The sequence below is a fragment of the Thermobia domestica genome, chromosome 11, assembly GCF_964235325.1.
Source record: "Thermobia domestica chromosome 11, izTheDome1.hap1.1, whole genome shotgun sequence".
NCBI classification, from domain to species: Eukaryota; Metazoa; Arthropoda; class Insecta; order Zygentoma; family Lepismatidae; genus Thermobia; species Thermobia domestica.
Genome location: NC_137464.1, coordinates 236,130,415 through 236,150,347, shown reverse-complemented (window position 1 = coordinate 236,150,347; position 19,933 = coordinate 236,130,415). Strand labels below are relative to the sequence as shown.

Below are 19,933 nucleotides of genomic sequence, written 5' to 3'. Positions count from 1 at the left end.
CGATCAGAAAAAGAAAAAAAAAACGTGGAAAATACATTTATTTGTTACAATTCTGAAAAAGACGGGAAAATGATTAACTATGTCCCCTTATTATTCTTACTATGTGTTGCTCGCAATTAGCTTAAAGGAATTCACTTTCTACATGTCCATCCTAGTCTGCCAAAAAAAATGTTTACATCGTATGTTTACAAACAGAAGGAAATTGATTCCGCGTTACAAAGGCAGAAATAACAGGACACAATGACATGTCGACTATGGAAAAGAATTCCTCGCATATAAATTACACTATTTGAAAACGTTATTCGCATTTTAATAGTATTACCCGTAGCTAAACGACTTGAGACTACCGCATAGAAACATTAACGTTAATCAGCACCAAGATTTACTACTATAGGTGTACAAGTCGTAGACCTACTTTCTACATCACTTAATGCAAAAAAACACAGAACTCCGCTCACAAAGTTGCCAAACAGGTAGGACCATATGTATAAACAAAAGAGCCTTCCTCAATGGCAAAGTGTCAGCTCCTCCCACATGAAATCGATGTTACAGTGCCATCAACGGTTGCCTTCAGGGAAATATGTCCCACTTTTTTTTCTTAAGTGTCATTCGTAATAGACTTTCACTTACGTCATTTTGAAGCAACAAGTAGAAGATGAGATATATTCGCATTGCATAATAAGTCTCTTAACAAAACAATCTACAGTTAATCAATTGTCCAAATATACATAAAATAAAATAAATTATTTAATATTATATTAAGAGCAATATGTAAACTTAAGCCTAGCATACGAGAGTCCCTATCATACCAGTGTTATTAAATTATATATATTACTATACGAATTTTATTACTTGCCTTCAATTTGTTTAAAATCTTGTAATAAGATTTTAATATTAATTAAGGCTACAATGATGTTTCGTTTTAAAGTATTTCGTCACATTTGCAAATACGATAAACACTGAAGTTACAATATAAACAAAAATACATTTCACAATTATCATATTTCAAATAACGACTCCCTATATTAGTAATATATATTGTTATTTGCACTTAATTATATCTACATTTATGCAAACTTGAACGTTCAAGGAACAAAGACACTAGCCAAAGGAAAACAATAGATTATGGAAAATACATTGTTACTTACGTGCAATCCTGATTAAAGTTTACAAAGAATACACCACTAGCGGGATCAGTTCCTTGATTTGCGAGGTTCATTAGTCCTGATATGCCAGCCTTCAATCCCTGCGTCAACACATCTACGTTTCTGGCAAAATTTTGCATATATGTTGCGTGAATTTCTACGACCTTGGTATCATCACTCCATGTTGACCACCGATTACTGAAACAGCTGAGGCTAGTATAAGCGTTGCGCGTTTGTTCGTTGTACTTCATACTTCAGACTTCATCCTTAAACATTCCGCTGTTGCCATGCTATCTCCAAGCAGACGACGTAAGCGAATAGTCGAGTGTAAATGCATTATTTGATAAAAGAGTTTAAAGATATTAATATATAATCGGCTAAAAAACAAATATCAAAACTAAATATTTAATATCGGACTTTAAGTATAATCTAATTTCCGTGTGCAAAAACAAACAAAAAACTTTCATTTTGTTTGAGGACCTCACAATTCATTCAATATATATACATACAAGTTATTAGTTATTTTACATTATTATAATTACTATCTCTATTATAGATAATGTTTATTCAGTCTTTGAATTTAATTCTTGTTGTGCAAATTGTACTTTTCCATTGCTTTGAAAATCATTGTTTTGAACTTCTTTACACTGTTGACAGTAATTCCTTCTGACCTTACTACTGAAGCAGTGTTGTCAAGTGTATCTTGAAATCGCTTAGCATCCTTTCTGGGTTAACACGACCTTGCTTTGACAATTGGATCATAATGATCACCTGCGGTATATATTTCCTACGGAGATATTAACTTTATGTGTTAGTGTTATATTTTAATGTGTAATAATCCTCTCGTGTTATTCGTGAAAGTATTATTTACTGATCTAAGATAGTGGCCAGATTTAAAGGATGAATAGATTGGATACTCGAAAACCTGGCATAATTTGGGAACCCCCTAGATATAATCATTGCTCTGTTGTTGTTCAAGCAAGTGATGAAGAAGTTTCTAACTTCCACTTATTTAATTTTATTCTAATTTTAATTTACACTGGCTTTTAATAGTCTATTTACAGGAACCAGGATCAGGGCGACGATTGTGAGTTGAATGTCACTTTTTTTTATGGCTGAATTTCTTGTAAAAGGACTGATCATTCCTTCAAATACTGTAGAAGCTCATAGGAGAAATATGTTTAAAATGGCACTTCGTGATTATGCTATCATTGCTATGTAACTACGAGACAAAAACGAAGCGCTTGCATTTTTCTCCGGACACACCGGACAATTTCCTCAGAACGGGGTAACTGATCATCCTCTTCTAAATCTCATCATTTGAAACATGTTCCGTCAATTCAGTGGCGTAGACACGGAATATAGAACACTAGAAATTCTTATACTAAGAAATACTATTGCACCTGTCTACAATTTGTATTTAGTAGATTACATTGTGGAATATTTATAGGAAGTACTTTTGCTATCCCCTCCCAAGCATGGGTCATGCATATGTTAGTGGATGTGTCCTGTGCACGTTGTTTCCTTTACGCGATCCCAATCCCACTGAAGCAAAATGAAGAAAAACATGAGAGAAATCTGCACATCAAGAGCTTCGTTTCGGGTGGTTCTGTACATTCTTGAAATTTTTCAGTTAAGTTTTAACTTTAATATACATTGTATGAATATTTCGAAAATTTTTTCACTGATTGATCACATACGTAATAATCTGTTACCACCTATCAGGTGCTTCGAATCTACAAAATAGGTAAAGCTCCAAATTCTGTAATGCACTGACTGTTCCTTAAGCTTGTTCAGAATCGGGAAAGTATCGAATTTTCTGTTTATGGATGGTATACGTAATAGACGGTTCATCTGAGCGTATGGTTTCCTAGGCTGTAGAATATATAACCACCATCACGGTTTACCCAGTCCTGAAGGTTTCTGAATTTTTAACAAGAAAATTCAACATATCGTTACGAAACTTTTTTTTTTTTTTACAAAAAAAAATGTGGAATATATTTAAAAAGAGTGGAAGAATCAATCACTGTTCCAATTCACAAGAAAGACGACAAAATTGATTGTAATAATTATCGAGGCATTTCTCTTAACATTCTATTAGTAAGATTGACCCCATACACAGACGAAATTATTGGAGACTATCAGTGTGGATTTAGTCGAAATCGACCAGATATTTACCATTCGACAAATACTCGAAAAGAAATGGGAATATATTACCCAGTACATCAACTGTTTATTGATTTTAGAAAGGCTTACAACTCGGTTATGAGGGAAATATTGTACAACATTCTTACAGAATTTGGAATACCGAAAGAGTTAGATTTATTAAGTGTTTAAATGAATCCCAGAGTAAAGTCCGAGTAGAAAAGTGCAAGCTTCCAGGTCGGGATTGGCCTGAAACAAGGATATGCGTTATCGCAGTTATTATTCAGCTTTGTTCCGGAGTACGCTATAAGAAAAATCAAAGATAGGAACCAGGGTCTAGAATTGAATTGTATTCACCAGGTTATGGTGTATGCTGATGATGTAAATCTGATAGAACAATCGAAAGAAATGCAGAGGCCTTATTAAACGCTTGCAGGGACATGAGTAAATGCAGTGAAATCTAAATACAAGGAAGTTCACAAGGATCGTAATACGGCAAATTATGAATGCGTTAAAATATCAATTAATACTTTCGACAAAGTGGATACTTTCAAATATCTTGGATCAGTATTACCAGACCAAAATCATACCCACGAAGAAATTAAATGTCGACTGAAATCAGGAAATTCTTATTATTATTCAGTTCAAAATATTTTGTCGTCGCAAATTCTGTCAAGGAATTTAAAGCTTAAAATATATAAAATGATAATCATGCCTGTTATGCTTTATGGTTGTGAAACATGGTCGCTTACGCTGAGGGAAGAACGCAGACTGAAATTATTTGAGAATAAAATTCTGAGACGAATATTTGAACCCAAGAGAAACGGGAATGGGTAATGGCGGAAACTTCATGAGGAACTACAAAATTTATACGGTTTACCAAACATCGTTAGAGTAATCAAGTTAAGGAGGCTCAGGCGGGCAGGTCATGTAGCCAGAATGGAAAAAAGTCGGAACGATTTTAAAGTTTTAACTGGAAATCCCATCGGAAAACGTCCATTAGGAAAATCTAGGCCGAGATGAGAGGACAATATTAAGATGGATCTAGCAGAAATAGGAATACAGAGTAGAAACTGGATTGAATTGGATAAAGACAGAAGTCAATGGAGAGCTTTTGTGGCCATAGAGAAAGAGAGAGTTAAGCACAACTGCACAACAAACATGAGTGAGTGGTTAGCTTTCGCGCTTCTATCGTGAAGTCCGGGATTCAACACTGCATTTGACCATTTTGACAAAAGTTTTTTTTTTAATTCCATCTGTGAATGTAGAGATAGTGCGTGTACTGTGAGTCCTGGATGACTTCCTTTGTAATCGTTTTTAAATCTTTGTTATTTCTAATTACCAGCAGTAATGGATTTGCGAAGAGCGTTAGGGTAGGGATGTCTTTCGGATTGAAGCCTCTACTCAGAAATTACGAAATTTCTAAAACAAACTAAATATTAGTTTTGCCTTTACTCATAAACTTCAAGCTGTCCTCAAATAAAAATATTAGGAATTTTTAGAAAAAATAAGCATTAAAATGAAAAGCCCCTCCTAAAATACTTTTCTAAATCCGCCACTGATTATCAGTATAAAATGGTCTTCAATGTTGTATCTGGAAGATTATTGCTGAACATACAAACGAAACGAAATATTTGTTATGCCTGTACCCATAAACTTAAGCTCCTCTTAAATAAAAGTTAGGATTAAAAAAAAAAAAAAAAAAAAAAACATTATTCAGAAAAAACCCTCCCAAATATTTTTCTAAATCCGATATTAATTATTTCTATCAAATGGTATTCAAGGTTGTGTCCGGAAGATTATTGTTAAATCATTGCACAGCTACTGTAACGGAAATGTGGAAGTACGCTCTGACAGATATATTGAAAAACGTACGCTCTGATGAATATATTGAAAAACATAAGTTTAATTATGTGCTAGAAGCTAGAGTACTAAGCTCTAAGAAGTGAAACACGGATGACTTAAAAGAAATGATCTAGAGAAGAAAAAATGTCGATAATTCAGAAGTTAAAATAAAGTTAAATAGCTTCTAAAATTGCCCTCAAATACTATGTACTTTATGTTTACTTTAATTCATAAACAATGTGCTCCATCCGTCATGATGGTGAATTCCAGGGCGAAATATGGCATTTAGGTCATGGAATCTTATTTAACTTTAGAGTATACTATAAGAAAGCTATTTAAACAGAAAAATCATGAAAATGAAAAAAGCCAAAATTTCCAAAATTCTCGTTTTTTTTCCCCAAAAAAGCCGGCTTTTTATGTGCAAAAAACCATCGTGTCTTCTCTCGCGCTACACGGAAATCATCTCCCGAGAGTACAGTGTTGTCGGATTGGCGTCAAGTTCCGTTTTGTTAATTCTTTTTTGTTGCGTTATATTTTCGTTGTTACTATTTGTGCTATTGTTACCATTTTAGAATAGTTGTTACAGTAGTTATTGTTGTGCAGTGTTATTATTGGTAATTTAAAATGCCTTTTTTTATATACTCGTTTACTGTCTTCAAAGTTTGGCAACATTGTTGGTGAATTTCACCTGTTTGGTGTTTCCCCAAGTGTGCGCTCGGGAAGCGGCTCCACAAATTGTACCGAAGTTTTCCGATGTGTTGGAGTTCAAGCAAAATATTTCTATGATTGGTTTAGAGCCCAAGCTTCATGACTCGGCGCGAGTACTATAGCAAATGAGAGGCCAGCGGTGTTGCCATGTTTATTTTGTACACATCCACGTCTTTCCTTTGCCACCTGATCGCGCTGTACGTAGTTCGTCTGCTTAGCCATAACCACACTCCTTAGCATTCGGCAACATCGCGTCAGAGCTTGCGTTTTATTCGTTTAGCTGAAATGCCAAGATGTTTGTCACAGGCTTTAAGTTTGACGTCGTTTTTCTTAATTTTCTAGGAGGCGTTGCAAATGTAAAAATAGTAATACATATATCAAGATTGAATAAAATTTAAAATGAGAACTCTATTTGTGGTTTACTTTTTTTAAAAAAAATGTAAAATACCCACTTTTTGCAGAAGACTATCAACTACTGCCAACATTAAAAAAAAAAAAAAAAACTTTTACGAAAATGAAATTCTGTCACATATTTGAATATCACGAGTGAAAAGAAACATTGTTACTCAAGTTTTCTTCGTATTAAAGTTGCAATAAAAAATACGATAATAACAAGGTACCTTTCGTGTGTGCAATTGTGTTTACTTTTCATTTGTAACTCGTATATTCTGTAAGTTAATAATAACAATTACATTTTTTGAAGTCACAAAAATGAATTTCGCATTATACAATTGTAGCGAAAGAAGTGTTCTTAGTGGAATGCGCATTCATTCAAATTCTTCATACAAACAAAGATTTATGTGCCATATAAAAATTTTATATTTTACACTTTAAAAAAATACAGTTTCTGTTAAGTCCGATATTCAAAACAAAACTATGCTGAAACTATCTGGTCACGGTGTCGTTTAAGGAGTGCCTATTTGTGAACAATCTGATTTACGTCAATTTACAATATTCTTCTCTCGAAAGTATCATACAGATACTAGTAGATTGTCCCTCATTATCGTAGGTATGTAGTTTTTAATTTGCTTTAATTTGTTTAATGCTCTTTCATTAAATGCAACTGACAGGGATTGTAAGAGCAAGGCAAAAAATGCTGTTTGCCAGTGGTAGTACTTTTTTCACATTTTAAACTTGATTTATTACATGTGACAATGATACTTCACTCACGCACTGATCACTGTATTTCCAACTTCGATAACGCTGTAAAAATAGCTATCACTTTAAAGCTGTTGGATATAAGCCTGCTCTAAATATTTTGTCTCTTCATGGGTGTACACAAAACTGAGAAAAGACGTTTGATTTTTTCGATGTACTTCTTCATATTTTCCATCTAAAGCACTATAAACTACTTTGATTTTAAAAAAAAAAACGTATGATGAATGAATGTGTGATTCAACATTGTTATCCAGACGTTTACGCTAAACACAACGATGATGACGATTGAAGTCAATTTCAACATCAACACTCAAAAAGTCTGCATACCTAATAAATCTTAATATTTCCATTTCCGGTACAACATAACCAGGGTGGGATTAACCCATCTGGAGGCTAGAAAAAAATATGTGGCCCCTGCTGACTTCGCGTAATATACAGTGGAACCTGGATAATTCGAACTTCTGTAATTCGAAAACTTCTTTATTTCGAATTTTTCTCTTGGTTCCTAGAATTTTATATACAAACAATGCTAAAAAAAAAATCATGGTTAATTCGAATTATAATCTGGATAATTCGAAGTTTTTGCCGTGTAAATCTAAAAGGAGGTCAAGTCATTGGGTCGGATATTCCAAGAAACGGATGAAGATACGTACTGTAGCAGGCTTGACTAAATTCTAGGAAACAAGCATCAACCAAAGATCTCAGCATTTTTTAAAAAAATATTGATTTTTTTGAGTCTCATGACAGTTATTTGTCTATTAATAAAATAATATTTTTTCTGTTTTTATGATTTTTTCAATGTTCATGCATAATACAATGCTAGTGTATGTACGTACGAATTACAGTATAGTATTTTACTTCATATTATATTAACCGATGTTTTTTCTAGTTTTACAATGAGTGTATGGTACTTAAAACACTTATTATTACCTCCAATAATGGTCTTTATGTTAAAACCTGAAGTTTGATTGTTTATTTCAATAATTAACAAAAACATTTCTAATTCGAATTTTTGTATAATTCGAATTCTTCTACTGGTCCCTTGAGGTTCGAATTATCCAGGTTCCACTGTATTTCTGTGAAAGTACGCTAGGAAATTTAAAAGAATATGTTTCATGTTTTTGACCATATTTTGTTTTATGATGATGATTGTATCTTTATGATTCTTTTTAGGTTGTCAGTTGAGATTTTGATTAGAGTGGAGACCCCTGTTTAGCTTGAAGCCCGGGGTTACAGCCCCCTTTAAGCCCCTCCCTTAATCCGGCACTGAACAGAACGATTTGATACTTACAGTACTTTCATATTAAGATAAACATACAGTATTCTAAGCCACAAAATAATAAGCATTTACTTATCTTCTAGAACAGTGTTACTCAACCGCTATGTCACGAATACGTGTCAGATGTGTCGCGAGATTTTAAGTCTGATGTCTTCTTATATTTCTGATGGAAATATTTCTTTCTCGTATTCCTGTTTAGGAGCAGGCCCGTAGCTAGCCCGAAAATGTAGGAGGGGCCCGGTTGAAGTTAGAGGAGGCCCCATCCAACCATATTATAGTTTATTTCCAAGCCTACCGTGAAGATTTTAGGGGGCCAACAAAAAATTAGGAGGGGCCAGGTCCCCCTAGACCCCTGGATACGGGCCTGTTTAGAAGTCATAAGTTTCTTTTATGTTAATATGTTTCTATTCAAGAGTCTCATGTAATTTACTTGTGAGATTTGTATCTCATAGTCGTTCCATATATTTTTTTTAATGTATTGTATGTATTTTTGTGTTTGGTTTTTTGCACCTAGGAAAAAATCACATGCAGAGGTGGCGCAAAAGTTTGAAACGTACTTTGGTGTGCTCCAAAGGAAAAAGGGGTGAGAAACGCAATTCTAGAAAGTTTTTATTTTATTTATTTTTTATTTTATTTTATTTTTTTAATAGTGAAGAAGAAAACGTTCATTTGTCGAATTGACACGACAATAGCAATTCCGCAATCTTATTTTTGATTGCTATGTTACAGATATATCTGACATATTTGACGAAAACAAACGAAAGTTTCTGATTCGTGTTTAATTATCGAATATAGAGTTATTTTATGGCCCTCTGACCATTATAGAAATGATCTTAAATGGTCCTAATAAATCCCGACAAACACGTGGATTTTCGAACTGTTTCACAGTGTTTATTAACAAATGAAACGGTTAATAAATATAATATACTGTATAATGAATTGGCAATAAATTTGACAAATAACACTTGGATAGGGTGAACCCAAGCAATAACTTTAATTATTCGTGACTAATTTAAACTTGATTCTAATTTAACTTGAAAACGTAGTATTTGCATTCAATTTTCCGAAGTTCCAATTTGAAATCCGTCAGAAACCCGAATTTGCCGAATGAATTCAGTGTGTGAGGGTGTTACGTCCCTTTAAGTATGCCTCTGGATACCAGTCATTTAATTTTTCGACAACACTACAAATTACTGAAGTATGCGTTTGGTGGTCTGGATCATTTTACGAAAATTTTTGTCACTTTTCTGCCTACGACTAAAGCAAGGAACTGCTGCATGAGAGACCAGAAGCTTGCCTACATGGTAAACCTGCGTGATATTTTGACCGCAGTTTCAACAGCACAGTCACGTGCAAAACCTCTGACTCATTATTATCTCATCAGGGTTGCAGGGTGCACACTGCCTATGTGAGATGGATGAGGAACGAAAATTAACATACGAGATCTTTTCCCTCCAGGCGTCAGGCTGGCTGGTATGATCTTGTTTTTTTTTTTTTTTTTTTTTTTTTTCAATCACATTGCGTGCATGACGCAATTGTTAGTACATACAGTAGTTGAGTTGTTTTAGATACGAATGAACTTTTTATGGCTAAACCAGGTCTTGACAACAATTTATTTCTGTATCTCAAAACAGGAAAATTGACTTAACGAAAATAAGGTATAAATATGCTACTTCAGCTTCTTCGTGGAGAGATAGTTACGAACTTCTTCGCTGTAAGGAGTTGTCTCGTGGATAAGCGGTTAGCGTACGCACCTGTGGAGTTGGTAGACCCGGGTTTGATTCCCAGCAAGAGCTCTGTTATTCGGATCCCACGTCAAGCTGTAGGTCCACGTCTCACATAACCTCGCTGCCGAACGGGACACTAAACTACAAAATCAAATCCTTTGGTGTAGTCTTCGCAGGTTCGACTCTCGGTGATACCAGATGAAGTTTGAATTCCACATTAAACTGTATATTTACTTTTTCTATAGAGCGGTACTGATAAAGGACATTAAACTCCACTGAAAAAATCAAATATATTACTTATCCACTTCGTAATATTTATAATTTGGGTATTATGATTAGGGACCGGATTTTTAAGGTGAAAAATATGGTAGGAAAAAGGAAATAAAAGGTGCTGAAAAATCATTCAAAAAGGTACAAAAAAGGTGCTAATAGGATATCTTTATTAAGTGCTATAATATACAGTTACGAGGCCATTCTTTATTCATTACATCAGCAAATATTGTTAACAACTTGGCTTTAAACATTTGACATAAATTGCAAAATTGTTTTATTTATTCTCATAAACTTGTACAACATTCAACATTATTGTAATAAAATTGTGGTTAAAACCAACTCGGTATTTAAAAGAAAAACTACTTTAGAAGTATTGTGGCTTAAGAAACCGTTCTATACTACTGGATTTTCAGAAACTGGTTATGCTTGCTTATGCACAACATTTCTATGGTTTCGAATGTAAATTTCTGTCGCTTCGAGTTCAGATGATCCTTAAACATTGCTCGACATCAATGGAAACCAGTGCTGCATATCTTGTAAGCACATGGACAGGAAGTTCAGATGACGTTGCAAAGGTTTCTACGTCCGGATTGTTTCGCAAATTCAGTTCAAATTTGTCCCTAGCAAATCCGTCAAGATTGAGTCTAAATTTATCGAATGTTATATGCAAATTAAAAATAAAACAGTCTGTACAAATTTTAAAAAAAAAAATAGAAAAAGGGACAATAAAGGTGCTAAATTCTCAAAGAAATTAAAAAGGGGGAAATTTTATTAATTTAGCAAAAAAGGTGCAACATTCACGAAAAAGGTGCAACAAAGTGCGTTCATTTCAGTTCGTTTTATGCTCGGAAATACATATTTTGAACTTTGGTTGTTATAACAACTACATTTTTAGAAAAGGTGCTGCACCTTAAAATCCGCTCTCTAATTATGAGCTATATTACACTAGCTATTGAGGAAGGACTTACAGAAATTAAATATATATATCGTTAGACCTTGGTTGTCGAATAATTTGAGATTACTTAAATATTTGATATAAGAACTTAAACTTGTATACCTTACAATCTTCTTCCTTCTTACAGCTATAATATAATAGAACTAGCCACAAATATCCAATTCATTTAGCAACTAGGAGGAGGGCCTGGCTTCGCACGGGAAGAATAGTATTTCTGCACAATATTTGAATATAAAAACTAAATTTGATTTAAACTACTCGCTGACCAAAACAATACGTTTGTTGTAAAAATTATGAACGTGTGACAGTTACGCCAGCTATTCACTTTGGCCTCATTAGATGAAACCAAAGTTGATAGTTGGCGAAACTGTTACACTTTTTTTTTTTTTTTTTTTTTTTAATAAACGTATTGATTTGCTCACCGAACAGTTTAAATCAAATTTAAGTCTACGAAAAGTAAAGCTTGGACAAATTCACCCTATTCGGGCCGGGGGTCACCGGGGGGGGGGGGGTCGGATACCGAGACAAGTAAAAGTAATCCAAAATGACCGATATTAGTGTCAAATCCATAGTTTTTGCGGTCGCTGAAATCAATGGTGACAATTCCATTAGCGATGATTTGCAAATTCAGCTATAATTGTATGCGGGCCGGGAAAAAATCTTTAAGTTTTACGTCCAACGGTTATGCCGGTTAGGCTAAAGGAGACGGTGATGATGAAAGATGAGTGAAATGGTGGAATGAAGAAAGTGGGAGGAAACGGGAGAACCCCGAGAACACCCACGCACACGGTGTTCGTACACCACAAAGTTCACTTGGCAGGGGCTGGGATTGAACCCAGGACCCCAAGCACCAGAGGTGAACTCTCTACCATTGAGCCACCGCGGCCCCCAATGAGGTTGGAAGCTGGTCAGTCATGGCGGGAGGTGGCACATGCCATAGGAGTGGCACAAAGTGTGATTTCCCGATTGTGGAATCGATTTGAATCAACTGGAAGTGTTCGAAGAAGACAAGGACAGGGCCGTCCACTAGCAACCAAAGCCAAAGACGATAGTTATCTCTTGTTAACAGCCCGTCGAAACCGGCGTCAGAATACAACTCTGCTCCCGCGAGCCTTCCGAACAACAACAGGACGCACAGTATCTACTCAAACGGTCCGCAATCGCCTTCGAGAAGGTGGTCTCTACGCACATAGGCCTATGGTGTGTGTCCCATTAACTGCACGACACCGTGTTGATCGAAGAGCGTAGGCGCAGGAACATTGTGGGTGGGGACGCAATGAATGGGACAATGTTTTGTTCTCTGACGGGTCTCGATTCAGTGTAGAGCCTGATAATCGACGTGTTTTCATCTGGAGAGAGTGGGGAACACGACACAATCCCATGTTTGTGCGAGAAAGATCCAAGTATCATGGTGGTGGACTGATGGTGTAGGCAGGAATCAGCATTGGTGGGCGTACTGAGCTCCACATCATCCGAAATGGCTCTTTGACGGCTCTCAGATATAGGGATGAGATCATGAAAACTCTTGTTCTTCCTTATGCTGGTGCCATTAGTGATTCGTTCCTTTTTATGAATGACAATACTCGTCCTCACAAGCTCGGTTAGTGGATGAGATGGTGGATGCTGAGGGTATCGCTCGGATGAAGTGGCCAGCATGCTCTGCGGATCTCATTCCAGTTGAGCATGTCTGGGATATGCTTAGCAGACGAATTGCCGCTAGGCCAGTAAATCCAACAACCATTCCAAAGCTGGAAGTCGCTCTTCTGGATGAGTGGCTCAACATCCCCCAATAACTCATCGATAATCTGATTGAATCCATGCCACGCAGGTGCGAGGCTCTGTTGGCTATTCGAAGTGATCATATGACATATTAAGGAACAATCACTGTTGTTGCCTTGCCTGTTTGTGAGCAGTTCGAGAGGTGCACACATAACCGTTTTGTGTCATGAGCCATGTGAACAAGGTTTTCCGTGCCCCAACACCAGTATGTGGCCCATTTTTCTAGTGTATCCCAAAGCATTCCTTCTTGTATGATATATATGAATCAAAGACAAGCTTATTCATACACTATCTTAAGGTCTTTTGTGATATTTCAGCTGAACCCCTAAGTTTTGAGCATTATATACAGTATATATATATATATATATATATATATATATATATATATACATGATCGAAAATGGCCTCGAATCCATACTCGCTGAAATGAACAGAAGATGCCGTTTGAATGCACAAATTCAGCCCCATTAGTACTCTAAGGGGGATGGTGACATGTAAAGATAATTGAATATTATCGATATTAATGTCAAATTCATAGTTTTGGGGCTCCACAAGTTCATTGGTGACAGTTTTGGTGCCCTTTGTGTCCAAAATGAAACTTATTCTCCCCGTGCGAAGAACGGATATTCTGCTAGTCTGTAATAATAACTAAAGGAAGTTTCACTTAATATATTTCTCGCTGCTCAAATTTACTCACTTGTTCGGTATATGTGTGTGTAAAGTAGAATTAAAACCTGTTGCTTTAAGTATTTTTCCGTTAGCGAAATACATTGTATATACAGTAGGACGCCAATAATCCTAACGTAAAAAATGCGAACGCGGTCCCTAGAAGCTTTTTACATTTTGTCTTAACGCTAGCAATAAACAAACAATAGCGTGTCCTTCGACGTTATGTGAAGTCAGTGTTTTTACCAAGTTCATTTACATGTAATTGTTTGTCATACATATTTTTATTTTTATTTTTTCTTAAGCCTATAAGTTTTAAGTGTGACTCAGAAGATCAGTGTTTTTTAGAGTACAAGCAGGTTCTTCAGAAACATTAAATGTAAGTAGCCTTACGTATGGTATTGTAATTACTGTATGTACTGAATAGCCACTGTATCGATAGAACAACATACCGTACAGTATATGTAAGCCTAAATGGCATTTTCTTGGTCATTTTCGAAAATCAGAACAATTTGAAAATCCGAATACCTGTGGTCCCAATTAGTTCGGATTTTCGACTTCCCACTGTATATGTTGCAGACATATTACAGCAAGTAAGATTACTAGCATCAGGCCAACAAATAGTTTTTAAACTACATTTTCCTGTTTTTGCCAATATTTCCGAACAAATGATTTTTTCTAATGGTTTCAAAATTTCCGGAATTTTACATCTCTATGAAATATATCTCTATGATATCTCTATGAAATATATGTTTGATTTAACATATTAACTAAAATGATTCTGTGATTAACAAAAATGATGATTCTGATAATACCCAAATTTTCCGTTTTTTCCCCAGCTCGGGAAAACAGTAAAAAAAACTGTTTTTAATCCAAAATTTCCTTTTTTTTCACAGGCCTTCACAACACTAGTCTGAACACACAGTGCACCGAACACTCCTAACGATGGCGAATGTCAACACCACGACATCGGCAACTATAACTGAAATGAACACGTGACCATCGCCACTAGACCTTGGCACAATGGCAGAGCGTTGCATTGTCTGATGAATCCCGATATCTTCTTCATCATGACGATGTGAGGGTGCAAATCCGTCGTGTTCAAAGGGAACAGCTCCTTGACATCTGTACTGCGGGACGGAGACAAACTGGCTGCGGCTTAATTATTATCTGGGGAACATTCAGGTGAGCATCCATGTGTCTAGTGGAGCTCGAGCAAGGCACCATGACGGCCGAGGCGTCGCACGCTGCTTGCAGACAACGTACACCTCTTCATGACGGCCATGTTTCCCATCGGTAGTGGCATTTTTCGACAAGATAATGCACCATGTCACATGGCCAGGAGTGTGATGGAGTGGTTTGAGGAACACAGGAGCAAGTTCCAAGTGATGTGCTGGCCCCCAAACTCTCCGGATCTGAACCCAATCGATCACATCTGGGATATGATTGAACGTGACGTAAGAGTGCATCACCTCCTTCCCGGAATTTACGGGAATTAGATGACCTGTGTGTGTGCATATGTGGTGTCAACTCTCTCCAGCGACCCACTGAGGAACATTGTGACCATCCCAAGACGCGTTGCCGTTGTTATTCGTGCCAAAAGGTGGACATACTAACAATTAGGTAGGTAGTCATAACGGTCTGGCTGATGTGTGTGTATATTTTAACTCGTATATTTTGTCTCGATTCGAATTTCGAGACGTCTCGACTCGAATTCGAGTCGAGTCGAGACAGAGACTGTCGAGTCGAAACACGAGTCGAGACAGCAACATATTTTCGAGTCGAGACAACATTTTCTCGAGACGAGTCGAGACAGGCTTAAATCTCGACTCGACTCGACTCGTGCGCATCCCTATGCATAACTGAACACAACCAAAAGCGGACCTAATTGCTGAACCATGCGTAGGTTTTGAGATCTAGCATGAAACATATACGGTAAAATATTTCAATTTTTCAGGGTTACGACCATCGTGATGCGCGTGCTTTTTTCGCGTTTTTACCATGTCCTCACTCTTTTATCCATGTAATATCAGTCTTTATTTTTTATGCAATAGTTCATTCATATAGAGAATTACTTTGTGGCCTAAGCAGCAATTTTTAGCAGTTTGCCCTCCTGAGATATTTCGCCCCAAACATGGCATCAAAATCACAGACTTCAAATGAAATCTTTAAGTTTAACGTCCCACCACAGACTTCAACTTTCGAACCCCCATAACTCTACGATACCAGTAGTATCATAGCTATGGATATTTCTGTAGACTCTTTACATGCAATAGTATTAAGCACAAAACTTATGAACCCTTCAGTTTATGTCATTCCAAAATACAGCCCCTTTAAAAGTGTAATTTTCTGTACCTTTTCTGCTAATTTCATAGATTGGTTTGCAACCCTGCATTTTTATTTAGAAGCACGATTATATGTTTCCCGTGTACCTCTGTCTCTCCTGTAAACATTCGTTTTTGTTTGGAGTTCGTCTGATTCGTAGGTCCTGAGCAACTATAGTTTTCGTAAAGGCTTGCAAATGCAAAAAATAACACACTCCACCGACAACAAAGATGGCCACCATTCAGAACATTTTACATACGTCAACGTGAATGATGTTATTGACCTTCTCATACACAAGGTTCATCACACACAAAGTTTTATAATTTTCGGAAATAGTCGAGCAACCATTTTCCCCATCTTTGGACCACGTCAGATGGATTGACCAACTTTGGACCGGTACAAAGTAATCCCGATTAGAGGCTGAAACCGCCTTCTCCCAGTTTTATCTTTTTTTATGATTTTTGAACGTTTCACACTTCAATTTCAACTACAGAGTAGCCCAAAAGTAGGTATACATTCCCGTACTGATCAACTCATTGCTGTTTATATCATTTCTTATTATTATCCATCAGATAGACTTAGTTTCTTTATTATTTATTCTTAATGTCCTTTTTCTTATACCTTAAGCTCGGAACGACCGAAGCAAATAAACCTATAAGCTAGAATGTTATACTTGATCAATGCAGGGGTGTATACCTACTTTTGGGCCACCCTCTATTGCTTCAAAGTCCCATTATTCACAGTAGTACTCTACGAAACTGACTTAACTTTGACGGAAATTCTTGTAGGTAATATCTTTCAAATTTTGTCAGCCTTTACATACCTCTAAAACAACAAATCCTCCGAGTAATTAGAATTGAAGTTAACCGCCAACATTATACAGTTAGATGTTCTATCTTACTGTGGCAGTTGAAATTTTCTCTTTACAGTTCATGGTTTTACCGACAGAGGACTGTGCAACTCTTTTCATATTTTGTGCAAAGTTACCCCTGAAGTGCAAAGTAACCCAGTCTTACGATAGTTATATACTAACAGTATATAAACTACAGATAGTTGTTACCGTCTACCTTTAGGGCAGTGCATCTCTTAACAAGCCTTAGCGCAAACCCACATAAAGTATACTACCATTAATAGGCCGTAATTACGGGGGTAAGTCAATAAGTATCTGCAATCAACTTTTATTATTTATTATCACAAGAGTTCAATGTTTTTATACCTATCATTCTTCAACACAGTCACCCTGCTTTCTAAAGCACCTGGTCCACCTTTACACAAGATTTCAGATATCATCTGAAAAAAAAAAAAAAAATCGGTTGCACAGCCATCCACGAATGCACCGCTTCCTTCACCTGTTGATCAGAGCTGAATCGACGCCTCTGAGAGCATCTTTATGTGGACCAAACATATGGTAATCCGACTGGGCGAGATCGGGACTGTATGTTGGATGGCCCAACACCTCGAAACGCAGCGTCTAAAGAGTTTGAGCGGTTTGGGTGGTGGTATGTGGACGCGCATTGTTATACAACACAAGAACGACTTTTAACAATCGACTCTGCGTTTGTTACGAATTGCAAGCTTCAACTTGCTTACCAGCATATTACTGTACTATACTTGTTGACCTCTTTTCCAAGTAATGTTTCAGGCTTGGCCCTTGTGAATTCCAAACCACTGTGAGTATCAATTTTCCGGCAGAAGGTTCACTCTTAAATTCTTCTTTACAGAAGATCCGGGATGCTTCCGTTCCATGCTCTGATGCATGGTCTCTGGTTCAAAATGATGAATCCACGTTTCATCTTCAGTAATGATTTGCCTAAGAAATGCTTTACCTTCGTTAGCATAACGGTCCAGTAAGCGCTGACAGATTATCACACGGTTTCGCTTGTGCCCTTCCTTGAGTTTTCTTTGAAATCCATTTCACACAGACTTTGCTAAAGTTGAGCCTGTTATGCATAATATCATATGCTGAATCATGACTAATCTGCATATGGGTTGCCACTTCATCAATAGTTACTCGTCTGTTATTCAGAATCAAGGCACAGACTCGTTCAATAATGTCATCAGTTGTTGCTGTAACTGTACGCCTCTTTCTCGTTAGACCACTTTTGAACTGCTCAATCCACTGGTAAACACTTCGTTGTGGTAACACCTTATCGCCGTATTGTGCTGAAAATCTTCTATGAATTTCCACTTCGGATACACCTTCAGACCAGAAAAAAAAAAAAAAACCGGATGATAACGCTGTTCTTCGTTGCATCTTTACTTCGCAACAGAGCAAAGCAGACTGATGTGATAACGCTGCAACCTACCATAAGCGAAGCCAACGGTGACACCTAGCGTCTGGTAAGCACACAATGAAGTAGAGCCAACTTGAAAAGAAATGCAAGAAATATTGCAGTTACTTATTGACTTACCCTCGCACATTTAGTTTGAGCATTAATATTAGTGCAGGGATGCAAATAACCACTCACCCACTCGCCTGGGACGAGTGGTTTATCGGTACGGGCGAGTATTTAACACTATACTGAAGGTAAGTAAATAATTTCTATTGTGGGATGTGGGTTAGTAGATTTTTTCTTGGGCTAGTAAAATTTTGTTGCACAGTTTTAACCTATAGCATACAACAAACCGAAGGTTTGCGGGAACAATTAATTTATAGATACAGTAGAACCTCCCTTGGCTGGTCTGCCACTCCGGTTGATCCGACCGTGCTCGAGCCGAACTTGCCCCGACTCTGAGGTGACTGACGAGGCCCATTTTCGTTTACTGTGTTGTTGTTTACTTGCTGTTACCGCATATCCGCTCTATCATCTCTTGTATCGTTTCTTTCGTTGTGCGTGTTTTCTGTACTGTACTGTGCAGTTTTTAGTGCTTACTGTTTGTTTGTTTTTACTGTAGAGAATAATACAGTCATTTTTGAGTTCAGAGATTATTTTACGGTAAATCCGTATTTTTCTGTATTTTCTGATAGTCAGACCTTCTTTGCATTCCGACCATACCCCCAGTCATAAGGTTACGGATTAGAGGGCCTCTACTGTAATGCTAATGCATTTTTTGAAAATTAATACTTAATTCGACTTTAAGAAAAAAATCTATAAAATCACATCAATAAAATTCTTCTTCATTTCAAAGAAAAATATCCCCATACTAAACAATGGGCTAAAGATACAAGTTGGTACAGATATCGTTAATAATTATGTATCATTATAATAAAATAAAAATATTTTATTATCAAGAAGAAACGCTTAAAAATCATTGATATTGTTTTCGCAAGCAGTAACTCACAACGTGAACATAGAATAAAATGAAATGACACTCACGTTTAGCACTGCTTCGCAGCGTAAGGAAAAAATAAAAAGAAGAGTAAGGAAGACTGATAGAATGTAATTCTTGACGTACTTATCTTTTCCTAAACATCAACGGCCTTAACACATTGTTTATGTTGTCTAGATGAGATAAAATATCCCTTTAGTCAGCTTATGACATTGGTAGATGTTAGGAAAGGGTAAAGACCTGCATTAACGAAACCCATTACAAGACAAAGAAAAAATATATATAAACGAGTATGACCTTAAGCAGCCAGAAGATGATGAAAGGAAGTTGAACTTTTTGTTATCTCTTGCTATTTAAAAATAACGTGATTAGAAATAGATTGTTATCAAAACATTGCTTTTGTAATCAAGCTCTAGAAGAAGAAGAAGAAGAAAGAACACATTCTTTGCACAGAAAGAAGCGAAAGTTTTATGTATTCAGTTTCCTATTTAGTTCATCGTTTATAACTCGACGACAAAAACAACTAACTAGACCAAGAACAGTCAGTAATACTCGTACTTGCAGCAGAAATGGGTGCAAGTTTAACATGGAATTAAACTATATACAGGATTTTTATTTATTATGCAGCCAAAATCCACTGGTAAAATCCTCGTACCTA

The 19,933-nt window shown here is 36.5% G+C and overlaps 1 protein-coding gene across 1 annotated transcript in view; it reads right to left on the bottom strand.

Moving 5' to 3' along the window:
* Window positions 1-1,411, bottom strand: part of Atg18a (Autophagy-related 18a) — a gene marked incomplete in the record, with an annotated part of 93,234 nt that extends 91,823 nt beyond the window's left edge. Inside the window, 1 exon segment of the mRNA XM_081731816.1 lies at window positions 1,149-1,411. Within this exon segment, the coding sequence (XP_081587942.1) occupies window positions 1,149-1,396 (248 nt within the window).
* Between the last annotated feature and the right edge of the window lie 18,522 nt (window positions 1,412-19,933).